We start from the raw sequence: 12765 nt of genomic DNA, 5'->3' as shown, positions 1-12765 counted from the left end.
AAATAGTTAGATACCTGTTACCCTGACGGTTGCTCCTGCTTGTGAAAGAGAAACAGATATCAGAGGAAAGAAAATTAGGAAGAAAATCCAAGTAACAAAGCAACCTCATGTTAAAAATATTTTCAGAAGTTTTCACAAAGCCGTTTTCTGGAGCTCTGAATACAAGCCACAAGTACTTACTAGACACTACACTAAATTTTCAATTTCTGTTGTCTTCTACTGTAAGCTCGACCATTAAGAGTCATAAAAAAACCCCTCAAGTTCATTCTAATGATATTTCCATACAGACACCCACTGTGCAGCTGACTGTGCTACTTTTTGGAGACGAATTATAGGAATCTGAGCATGGATGGTCTAATTCTAGTAATCTACTAACATGAAAAGCCCCACAGCTCTCATTCTGGGAACTATGTCAGTATTATCCCTCATTTATAGTAACAGTTTCGCAAGCTGAAAAAAACCATAATGCCTCTCCTTCTGTGGAACTGTACCATCTCCCTTCTTCACAACAAAGAAGATCTACTTACAATAACTAATTCTCTTTCTCAATGTAAGGATTGTCTAGAGTCCTGAATATTCACACTGTACAAGTGATTATTTTTATAAGAACAGATTTCATTTCTTGAATATCATAATCAAGATTTGCATAGAAGGATGGGCTTCACTACCCATCCATGGGATGGAATTCACTACCTCTCAAAAGACCTTGCACTTCTTTAAAGACCTTTCCTCAGAAAACTGTACTTTTGGTCTAAGTTTCCAAAATAAAAGGCAGTTCACAGGCAAAGAAAGAGGCCAGAGAAAGAAAAGAAGAGCATCTAAAGATTTTTTCAGTTTGAATTCAAAAATCAGCTCACTGAGGACTGATTTTGGCTGCTTCACTGTGGTACAAAATAGGCATTAACTATTGTAGCAAAAAAGGGCTTCAGATACAGGCATAAGAAAATAAACCTGAGCAGCACTGAAAACCTTCTTCTGCATTTTTAAGCACTAGTAAGAATCTATGGCTTTTCCTAGAAAAAGTTGGTGCTGTTTTTTTATCCAAATAGTCTAAATGATCCCAGAGGACAGAATGTCAGTGTTACTGTATGAAATTTCCACATTATGTGGATAGGTTTCTGTATTTTAACCGACACTGGGGAACGGGGAGAATTCTGTTTCTCTTAAGTATGGATTAATATATTCATTTAACTTATTTATCAATATCGTGTCCCTCCAATGAATGATCAACATAAAGCACCACATCATGCAATAACTATTTAAAACCTGTGCTAGCTACTTACTGTACAGCTTGTCATGCACACATCATTATCAAATCAGATTTTTTGGATCGAGTGTTTTTCCATGCCAAGTTGCCAAATGACAACATAATTTTAAGACTGGAGTCCATAAATTGTAAGGCCATCATAAGAAATCCCAAATTCAATGTTTAGTATTTAAGATGTTAGTTACTCATGAACAACACACAAGCAATTATTGCTCTCATAGAGCTCCATGACCACTGAATCCAATCTTCGGACCCTTGTTTTTGTTTCTGTGCTCACTCTAAGGGTTCCTCAAAAGCCTGCAGCATCCAGTACAAGCTGTGTTAATTTACATAGTGAAAGAAGGTACCTACAGGGGTTTTTTTACTTACTTGCTGCTGGGAGGGAGCAGGTTCAGAAGGCAAACTGTGAGATGAGCGGCTACGAGGTGGCGGCTGTGGGGGCTCCAGACTTTGCGGGGCAGTTGCCTGAGATGGATGCGGTGCCACAGGGATCAGGGGCTCCTGCATCCTTAGCACAGGAGTGCTGGGCTGAGCAGGTCCAGCAGCCTGAGGCTTTAGTGGTTCAGGAAGCAATGGCGAGCCTGGAAGTACATTTGCAGTGATTTTCATGGTAAGGAATTGTAACAAATCCTAAGGACGGCAGGATGGGGAAGCAACAGAGAGAACTGCAGAGAAGGGGCTGTAAGAGCAGCAGGTGATCATGGCAATGGGACTGGAAATCATCAAAAACTCAGCAGATCTCCATTAAAAATTGTTACTTTAGTTTAAGCTGACAGAGGGCAGGGTTAGCTGGGGTATCAGGAAGAAATTCTTCCCTGAGAGGGTGGGGAGCCCCTGGCACAGGATGCCCAGCAAAGCTGTGGCTGCCCCGGGTCCCTGGAAGTGTCCAAGGCCAGAGCGGGTGGGGCTTGGTGGAAGGCGGCCCGGCCCATAGGCAGGGGCTTGGAATTAAACAATCTCCAAGGTCCCTTCCAACACAAACCATGATGTGATTTTACCCAAAACACAAATCATGTCACTCCAAAATGTACTTCAGTTATATTGAAAAGTATTTTGAAGGTCACTAGTATAAAAATGTGTATTTTTATACATACAAAGACAAAGGGATTTTTTTAAACTGTAAATTTAGGAAGTTGCTTTGAGAGTCAGACATAAATGCTACTCCAAATATTATGATTACAGAATTACCAATGCATAGAGTGTCTAGTGATCAGTAGTCCGAATGGGACACACCAGCGAGCTCACACCAAACACTGCAATCTTTGCACAGTTTCCCTGATACCATGAAATCTATGGGTTTGATTTTTGATCTTGAGATTAGCATCTAAAAATGCAATACTTGTGGACGCTTAACACAAACTGCCAAATGCTATTACATCCAAGAATCTTAATTTCTAGTGAAAAGTGGAGACATCTGTTAAAACACGACATTCAAACCACAGACTGCAGCGCTTGACTGAATATTGACGTTTGTATTTAACTTCTAAGGGAAACTCACCCCTTGGTGGTTCAGCTGGTTTGGTCTGAGCCTCAGATGTTGGTCTTGCCCCCGAGGGACGGACATGGCTTTGTGGGGCACTGATAACTCCAGCTCGAGGAGGAACAGTCTGCCAGGAAAGTTGGTAAAAAGAAAGTATTTTAGTTCAACTTTGGATCTGCAATCATCTACCGCTAAATGATTCCGAATAATCAGGATTCTGTGAAAAATAAATTCTTTCATAACAGCTGTTCAGCTGATTTTTTGTGCACCTGCAGGAAGAATATCTTTTCAAAACATGATGGTTCAATTCAAAGCAAAGGATTTTTACAACACTTTTCAACTTTATATAAATATTTACCTGTGAAACAATGCTAGAGACAGTTATTATTTTGCTAGTATTAATAAGATAATTTACCTAAGTCTGCAAACTGTAAGCAACAAAACCAACATGAGCAACTACTTTATTTGGAGGTCTCCTGTTTCACAACAAACAGTATTAATGAAACAAACATTCTGCATAATCTGAAGGCTGAAGTCCTCCTGAGGCTGATGGAATAGAAGTTAATACGCTGGGAATGCAAATTTAAAAGTCTACATCAATAATTAAAGAGACATAGGAAGCTATTCCAGATTACAATTGAAGCAGAGTAAATTACAAACAACACAGTGAAAACTGAATAAAAGTCCCTGGGATAAAAGTGCCAGAGATCAAGGGGAAAAGGACTGTGAGACAGGAAATACTGTGAGACAAAAAGGATTGTGAGACAAGTTTGTAAGATTTGTTTCCTGTACCTTGTTGTGTACCAGAAGACATTCTAGAAATCGTTTTCAGAGCAAACTCTATTGCACAACTGTACACAAAAATTAATTAGAAACAAGAAAATACTATAAAAAATAGTATCATTCTTGATCTTAGTTTTACTAGATACATCCCTGGCTTTGTATATCACATGATTCCTTATGCTTGGCTGGGTCCATTTACCAACATTCTGAACTCTTTCAGCCACCTGACCTTATAAATTCCTGTCTGAATTTCTTAATCTCCAATCTGATCTGAGACTGCCAAGAATAATTTTATTATTTGTTTGAATATTCTGATAGTAGGCAGGAGGATGATTTTCTTTCCTGTTTCTTTTTGACATATTTTTATTTTTTAAAAAGTGTAAACCAGCTCTCAGGATCCCTCAGTGGGAAGCAGCACCCACTGTAGCTACTGTCCCTGGTCCTGAAATCCTTGAAATGAAATCCAAAAATCACCTGAGACAAAGGCAAGCACACAGTGAAAAACTAATACATTCTTTCCTATATATACCAGTTTTTTTTATCCAAATTTTAGAAGAGGCCATTTTACATTTCCAGAAAATATTTAAAAATTATGAATTGTTCACTGTGAGAATCAATCTCTTTGAGAAAAATGAATCTGTAAAATTTACTTTGAACTGCAGTTTTCAGCCGTTCCAATACTGGAATATGCTGCAAAGTTAAGGAATTATCAACAGACAATCCCATTACTCAGTAATTCTTTAAGAAGACCTGCAGCTATTAAAACACTACCCCTCTTCCCTCACATAAGGCTCCTGCTTGCTACTGTTAAGAAAAAACAAGGCAGATGTATTTCATCTCTTGATTTCCTGTGTGGAGTGAAGCAGTTGAATGCCCTTCATTCTCTTCCTTCAGTTCAGTTCCACAAATAAAGGAATGAAGTACACAGTACTAATATTTGCTGAAACAGATGAATGTTTCATTTTTACATGAAGACCCTTATGAAAATTAGTCTTTAAAACAAGGTGCTGAACTCCATAACACATCAAGTAATCATAAGATGTCAATTGCATATGCAATCCATTAATGGCCTAAGCAATTCACTGCTGGCACGATTTATGTTCCAGTACAGAAGATAATGCATTTTATCACACCAAATCAGTAAGGACATATAATAAAAAGTAACTTTGCAATTACTTGAAAGGAGATGTAGAATGTGTATTTGAGAGCCTATCATGTGATTGCAGAGTGCACAACAATCAACTCACATCCAGTCTGAACATACATGGTGGTGCCCCCCCGCCCCCAATCCCGCAGTATTTTCAGTCAATAGTCAAAAACTGTTGAGATAATTAACTCACAGCAACTGTAAACTGACTTGTAATCTGGTAGATTTCTTACATCTGTTATGACTAACAGAAACCTTGATGTAATAAAGAGTAGACACTTGGCAGGAAAATGATGTTAAAACAATACGTACCGGTCTGGTTGTACCCGCTGAATGTGGAGGCTGATTACGAACTGTAACAGATATTAGAGATTACTGAATTAGCACTTATTTCAAAATCAACTTCTGTCTGTATTATAATTAGTACAAAGCATGTGTCTATTACCTAAATTATCTTTTCTTTGTGTTCCAGGGCTTTTTTGTGCTTTGAAGCATGGAAAACAAATAGATTATCTGCATTAGATAAGCCACAAATGGGTATTAGAGAGGTGATGTTACATGACTACTACTGAGAAGGGAAGCAAGGAGATACCAGTGATTTTTCCAAAATTTGTTACATATCCACCAGCTGTCACTAACACACTCCTATCCCATGGCACACATGAAGTAATTTGACCCTTTTTATTACAGATTATTTAAATCACTTCCTATTTTTTTGCAAGCTAAAGACACCCACTTGTACAGGTGCCCTGTGTTCTCAGTTGTGTTGGAAGCTGTTTTGTTTTGTGGTATATTCTGCAGATGTTCCACCAGCAGTGGTTAGAACCAAGAGAATTGATGTGACAGTTCCTGGCCCCACTCTCTGCGTGCATGGGATAAATGTGTTAGAGCACCAGCTTCACCATGGCCACGCTGATGGCAACCTTCAGATGCAACATTCAAACTGGGTAGTGCAGGAGATGAAAAAAACCATTTAGTTCAGACAAGTACACAATTTCTAACAGGCAGGGAGGATTAGGAGTCTGGCTTGAGTTTCTGTTGCTTATTTCCCAGGAAGGCAAAGTCACCATGTCACATGACAGCAAGTGAAAAGAACTCTGTGGTGCATCGCACAGTTTATCAAATCAACTTCCCGCTATCAGACTGCCCTGGAACCACTCAGAATGGGTTTCTGGGTGCTGTTCTCAGTGAAGCAGCTCCTGCCCCGAGCAACCTGGTGCCAATTTACCCTCCTTGGAGCAGGAAGCTGGAGTGGATAACCACCAAAGGTGCCTTCTGACCTCAAATATTCTATGCATAGAGCCGTTTTGCCAATTTGGAAAAAATGAACCAGCAATGCAGCCAAAATGAATTGTAGCATACAGCAGGAAACCCTGCCAGTGACTCTATTAGGACTTGTATTGCTATTTGCTGTGAAGGACTCATTCCTGAGAGACAAGGGAGAAACCCAAGCCCATGACTCTGCTGGCATGGCTAAAGCAGGACCCATCCAGCAGTAACCCCATGAACTCCAACCAGAATGGTGCAAGAGAAATGCTCCTCATAACTGTGTGTTACACACAGCTGGCTCTCAGAATCAAAATACCTACAGTGTGCTCTTTAGAAAGAAAGAGGCAAAATATTAAATTATAGACCAAATCGTTTAAATGGAAGTTTCTCTCCCCAGAATACATGAACGTACGTAGTTCTTTATGAAAAGTCAGGCTCCCTAGATTCCCAATTTAGTTCCAGGTGTAATGGTCACTCTGATGACCAGCCAGCTACAGCTTCCTCTGAGGGTCAGCCTTAAAAGCATTCTTGATTAGAGCGCTCTAAGTTTTCACTTAGCTTTTCATAAATGCCTTCTGTAACAATTCCCACCACCACTGAAAACCAGGAAGTAACCTGGCTGGGTGAAAGCTATGCTAAATAAAATAACAAAGATCCTACATGATAAATACATTAATGAAACCACCTTTAGTGTCACAAGAGAATAATATTACTCATGTTAAATTAGAAATCCATTTCTAGAATACAAAAATTGTTATGTTACCTTCTACTTCTCTCCTAGCTACCCCAGGGCTGGGAGGAGCTCCAAGACCTTTACAGAGAAAGAAGAGAAGCTGTACATAGCATAAGAAAAGCAGTAGATTGAGAAAGAAAAACCAGAAAGAACACTGCCACAAGACAGCTTTACACACTTTAACTCTGGTCTAGATAGATTACAGTCACCTGTAGGAAAGAACTGTTTGTAGCAGCATGGGGAACCAGACTGGTGTGAATTACAAATCATCAAGTACAGTCATGTTTAGTAACATCTGTTATTTTATGTTACGGTTGAAAGTGAATTTCATTCCTTCAAAATGTTCACTCTCCACAAACATTTGGCTATCCAGTGTGATCTCACATGCCAGTCTTGAACCTCTCATGAGCAGAGCATAGATCTGTACTCAAACACTGGGGAATAAATGACCATAGCACTTACACCCTGTAAAATTAAGCCTGATCCCTGTCACTCATAACACTGAGTAGTCTGTTTGTGCCATGGTACATCTGAATAAGAAATCTCATGAAAGCAATACTTCCCACTTCATATTGTATCCTGAAGAACTGTATTACTAAGTTACTTCTACACAGCACTGTGCACTTGGGACAGCTGTACCAATTGGTTTAACAGCTCAGATTGAGAGAAAGAAGATTTTCAATCATGCATAACCATGCTGAATTACTTTATTTCTGCAGTACCATCAAGCATGCACTTAGTTCCTAAAACTGTATGGCAAAACATGGCAGGACATAGACATGATGGAAATACTGAAGGCATCCCTTAGCTATGACACAGCCTCCTGCTTTCTCACCATGTGCCCACGTGTGAGATCTGCCCAGGAGCTCTCTGTGATCTGTGAGTTCTGTCACAGAGTGGGCAGAGTGAAGGCTGCACATGGGGCTGAAATGGGTCTGTCTCCAGAGATGTTAGATCTCTGCTTTGGCTGAACATCTGTTTCTAAGATGATAAACCCTAGCATGTGTTATCTGTTCTGGCTGAGACCCAGGCTCTGCCAGTTCCCATCACAAGTTTCTGACCATGAATGACTCTGTGAGAGGAGCAGCAGTGAGGCTGCACAGGAGTAGGGCACTGCCTGACAACATTCCTCTGCTCTTGTTTTGTGCAGGAGGACAACTACAGCCAGCTCCTTGCAGCAGAAGGGAGACACAGGCACACGTTCCTACTTCAGTACACCAGACAGAGGGAGCAAGATCTCTGGGCCTGAAGATTTGGCAAGGTAACAAACATTCACTACAAGGAAGAGAAACAGCACAGAGGGTAAATACCTGAGATTTCACTTACTCATAATACTCTTCAGTAGTGAAAAAGCAAAATTATCATGCTGTGATAATGCTATAACAAAGGGCAGCATGGGAATATTTCAATCTTAGGGACAATGAAAAACAGTTTAAATCAATGATAAAAGCCTTGGCTGCAACAATCAGGAAAACTCTGACTACTAGTATTAAAGGAAAAAACCCACAAATGTTATTAATTAACTTCAAGTGACAATTAGCAGCCTTTATAGTTTTTAATGCTCTCTGAGAATTTAATCTAATGTATTGAAAAATACTGAGTAAACAGAGTGCAACATTTTAATTTTTAACTATAAACAACTGGAGCTTATAGAATCCTCAGTGAATTTTTTTTTGGTATTAGCATACAAAAGGTCTACACTTTGTAAAGCCCTGCAGTGAGTGCAGAGCCTTGTTCGCCTGAATTCTGAATTACTACTGATATAAAATATGACCAAACTAAAATACTTAGGTGCCCAAATCCTTCTCTCATCTTAAAAGCATACTGAGCCATTAGAAAAAGTGCCATGAGCATTGAAGGGACTGAAGCACTTGGGGGGAAAAAAGGTCAAAACATGTGAGGAAAAAAAGTAACATTTAAAAGGCACAACATTATAAAGACATGATCAATGTCCCTTTGCATGTGCTATGGAAGTCTAAACCCAAAGTTTGATCCACTTACGCACTACACAGGGATATATCCACAGAGCTTTAAGAGCCTTCCTCCTAGGGAAGAGAAACAGGTGCCTTTTCCCCACTAAAGTAACCCATAAGGACATTTATTTTGGTTCCAGCCCTGTGCTAACTTGCTTGGAGCTGAGCTCAAATACCCATGAAAAGCAGTCATTATGCTTACACATGTACACCATGAGTGGAAAATGGAGAGCAGAAAAAAGTGAAGAGCTTTTTGGTTTGGAATAATATATGAAAAAATATACTACAGTCTCAAATGATTGCATAAAAAGCAAGTTTTATGCAACTTACAACTCTGTGAAAAGCTATGTTGGGAAATATGATAAAAGAAGACAAGTGACTAGTCTTCCCACAGTTGAGACAAACTAGGCAAACAGGATTGTGTCAGTGCACAGAAAACTACACAGACTGAAGAACAATTAATTAAATCTCACCCATGTTGAGTGTGGTCTATCAACTGCTTTCTAAAGCTTCTGCATTTTAACTCATCTGAAATATTACACGTTGGGCATAAAAACTTCCTTGTCTCACCAGTATCTAAGAGCCAAGCACATTTTTGCCTGACACCGAAGTTAGCGGATAGTTATGGAGTATTTAAAATAGCTCATGTATTTTCTGAGATTACTCAAACTTTCAAAGCATTTTGTCAAAAATCCCTCTTTCCTACCAACTGAGGGACAGTGCCTGCAAGTGCCACTAGCAATTCGCACCCTGCCTCGTGTACTGACGAGCTGATTTAAGTCCAAGCAGGACAGCAAAATGTGGGCCAGAGAAGGACAAAGCCTACTTTGAAGAAGCACTTCACAGAAAAGTTAGCTGGATGTATTCACCCAGAAGAAAGTAATAATCTGGAACAACCTTCATCTCTGACTTTAAAATACCAACTTCTGGAGAAATACTATTTCATCAGAAAGTCAAACGTAGTTCAGAGGGGGAAGAAAGAAATGACAGTGAGATTCATGAATTATCCAGTTCTGTAACTTTGGGAATTGCCCATTTTTACACCTTTGGAAATCATCATGGTAAGTATTGTCACAACAGATCCCCACAGCAATTTTGCTATGCAGTCATATTCAGAAACAATTAAAATCATTACCTCCAAATTCTTTTCTAGCAGGTGCAGGACTCCTACCGCCTGACAGTATTTAAGAAATGAATGCAGCAATAATGAAAAATATCAGTATAGTAGGAGGGAAGAAAAAGAATGAGAAAGTTAAAAATCACAAGGGTCAGTTTGTTATTAACTATGTTGCCCAAATGCTTCTGAACATCCAGTTGCTCTTAGTGCTCAATTGTTCACACTGTCAGATGATCCAAATTAACTCTACATTAAAAACTTGGACATGATAAAACACATATATACTGATGCCAAAATTAAAGGAACAGCAATGAACCAATGAAAGCACAAGTTAATTTCTATTTTATTTTGAAATAGATGCTATAAAAAATGGAAATGTCGAGTAAACATTGCTGTAAAATTTCACATTTTTAAAACTGTCAAAGTAAGTTTTTATAAACTTATTCACTAATATTTAAATTAAGAACACTGTTATTTCCCATGCTGTTATTGCTTTTAAACATACCAGTTAAACATTTCAATTAAAAACCAGTGAGCCCAAAGTGTAATATGCAGTTTGGGTTTGCACTTTCAAGTCCCTGTCACAGACTTGAAAGCAAATATTCCTGGGCACCAGAGAAGGTGCCTACGTTACCTGAGGGCGGAGGCGGCCGCTGCGGAGGAGCAGGACGGGCAGGAGGAGCCACGGGCCGAGGGGGCGGAGGACGCTTCGGCTCCAGGCTCTGGGGAGGCTCCTTCTGCTGGGCACCCGTCTGGAATTCAGCTGAAGCATATGACAGAAAACAATACAACAATTAGTACCTTGGGCATTCTAAACCCAGCAAAGCTTGTCTAATAGCAAGGTTTTCCTCACAGAGAGGACAGTCACACCCCAGCCTTGGAAATAACGATCCAGAAGTTTTTGAGAGAGGGAAGACAAGAGGAATGAACCAATGATGAAAAGAAGCAGATTTCCTAAATCAAAACTTTTGCCTCATATGTTTTAATAACTTTGCTTTTCATGAAATCCTGAACAATCTTACCCATTGCAGCATTCCAAATTTTGATTCTGACTCTTACCTGTGAGCTAAGTTCTCTGGAAAAAAATGCCACAAAGGGAATTCTCAAGGCATTTGAGCAGTTAAAATAAACTCAATAAGAAGCCATTCCAAGCACCATCACTGTGTTCACATGTTCACTTCATAATTTAAAAAAAGGCTACATTTAAACAGAAGTTTTCATATTGTGCTCCCAATTTACAAATGTGCTGACTACAATTTATATCTTGGAGCTGACAGGAGTAGGGATTGTCAGGAGCTGTATTCTGAGAGTACGACTGGGGTGAGCCAGGCTTCTACAGACACGCTGCAGCAGAACTTGGGTGTGGCAGTTCCCAAGGCAGTGGGGCTATGCAGTACACACCATGCGTGGAAGCAGGTGGTCCCGGAGCTTTTCCTGGGGCGCGGCTGGGTCTCACCGGGAGCGTGGGTCCCTCCGACAGCGTCGGGGACTGGCAAGGGCTGGAACGCGGGGAAGAGCTCGGGGAGGTTCCGAGCCCTGAACTCGATGTTGGCTGTAGGTGCTGGGGAAGGATTTCTTCTACTTCAGCACTGTAGTCATCGATGTCTCCTAAAGAACAAACCCCAGAGGAGAAAAGCACATAAAAGCTGACTCTGGGCATGAGATTTTGTGCAAGAAAAGCCCCAAAGTTCCAAGGAATTAGCTCAGCAACCAAAGTATGATTCTTGCATCCCAAAATTACACATGAAGAATACATATGTATTCAAACCAGCTAAAAATACTTAAAATGCCTAATATATATTATAGATCCATATTAAAGGTAATTATAACAGCATGGCAACAGTGAAGTTGATTAATCTAACAATTAGCTTTACAGGTTATTTCCTTGGTCTGCAATATGGCAAGCTTCACTTGCTCTTCAGAAGGCTGGGCAGGGGATCTCAAAATATCTGTTATTTGTAACAACTTCTGCTTGTAAAAGGTGGAATGATGTTAAAGAAAAAGGCTAAACATGGATTTGAAGAGTAAACTGTCAATTTAGAATATACTTAGAATATACTGAAATGTAGACGAGAGTGAAGCAGATTGTCAAGATACTGTTGGAAAGAATGTGATTTCTAATATATTTTAGATGAGCATCGATACATTTATATTAAATTAACTACATTGTTTAGGAGTGTAAGCATGTCCAAGTAAGGAATGCCTTATCTCAACAAACCTTCCATATCATAGTCTGCAGTAACCTCAGCATCTTCACAAAGCAAAGTGGAGCTTGTTGATGAAGGCAGCCCAATATTAATCTTCTCTAGATTCATTTCATCTTCCAAACTTCTGATCCAGTCTGGATTTTTCAAGTTGATATTTATAATCCTTCCTTGTAGCTGAATTGCCAAAAAAAATTATGCACAAAACAGAAGTTATTAAGAGTAGGAATATTAAAGCTCAGCATTTTAGATTTAAAAAGAAAAAAAATTCCTGAAAATATCACAGATAAGGTTATAGGAATTTCTGTGACTAAACAAAAATAATTCTGATTCACTTCATTTTGGTAGGTACCTACATTTATGTAATTTAAATTGTTCATTACAACCATTTAATTTTTTTTTTTTTGAAGAAAACCTAGCAACTCATCTCCTACAGTTCTCCTTTTCAGTTAATCAGGAAGCTTCTGGTTTTTTTACTCTGACAGAAAGACTATTATTTATAAAGAAAAATAGAATTGCTTATAAACTACACGAATGAAGTAATTTTTAGAGGCTGGCACAGAGCAGATCTTCATTCCATAAACTGACATTCTGCCTAGAGCCCCTTCCTGTCTGAACCGCCAGTGACATCTCAGCAGATGCAAGGATCCATCTGTAAGCATCACACCTTCTAAGTCTTACCAGCCATAGACTAGTAAAAATTTCAACATCAGAAGTTAAATTTTCACAAAGATTAAATACTGACCCCATAGAAGTCAATGCAAGCTGAAATTTTGACATTTTTCAGAGTTT

At 39.3% G+C, this 12765-nt stretch overlaps 1 protein-coding gene across 6 annotated transcripts in view; it reads right to left on the bottom strand.

Annotated features, from left to right (window-relative positions):
* SYNJ1 (synaptojanin 1) overlaps window positions 1-12765 on the bottom strand; it is a 48439-nt gene that overhangs the window by 3605 nt on the left and 32069 nt on the right. For 2 of the 6 annotated variants that reach the window (XM_041474523.1, XM_041474526.1), the window contains exons 21-27: window positions 11988-12150; window positions 11171-11377; window positions 10404-10532; window positions 9788-9826; window positions 4990-5030; window positions 2766-2874; window positions 1637-1848 (exon numbers count right to left, since the gene is read on the bottom strand). In XM_041474523.1, the coding sequence (XP_041330457.1) occupies window positions 1637-1848; window positions 2766-2874; window positions 4990-5030; window positions 9788-9826; window positions 10404-10532; window positions 11171-11377; window positions 11988-12150 (900 nt within the window). Of the gene's footprint in view, window positions 1-1636; window positions 1849-2765; window positions 2875-4989; window positions 5031-5122; window positions 5162-6709; window positions 6758-9787; window positions 9827-10403; window positions 10533-11170; window positions 11378-11987; window positions 12151-12765 lie in introns of all 6 variants that reach the window. The other 4 variants (XM_041474522.1, XM_041474525.1, XM_041474527.1 and 1 more) reach the window with 3 other exon arrangements.

The sequence above is a fragment of the Pyrgilauda ruficollis genome, unplaced genomic scaffold (genome assembly GCF_017590135.1).
Source record: "Pyrgilauda ruficollis isolate IOZ18807 unplaced genomic scaffold, ASM1759013v1 scaffold327, whole genome shotgun sequence".
Taxonomy (NCBI): Eukaryota; Metazoa; Chordata; class Aves; order Passeriformes; family Passeridae; genus Pyrgilauda; species Pyrgilauda ruficollis.
This window is presented reverse-complemented; position numbering and strand designations above follow the sequence as displayed.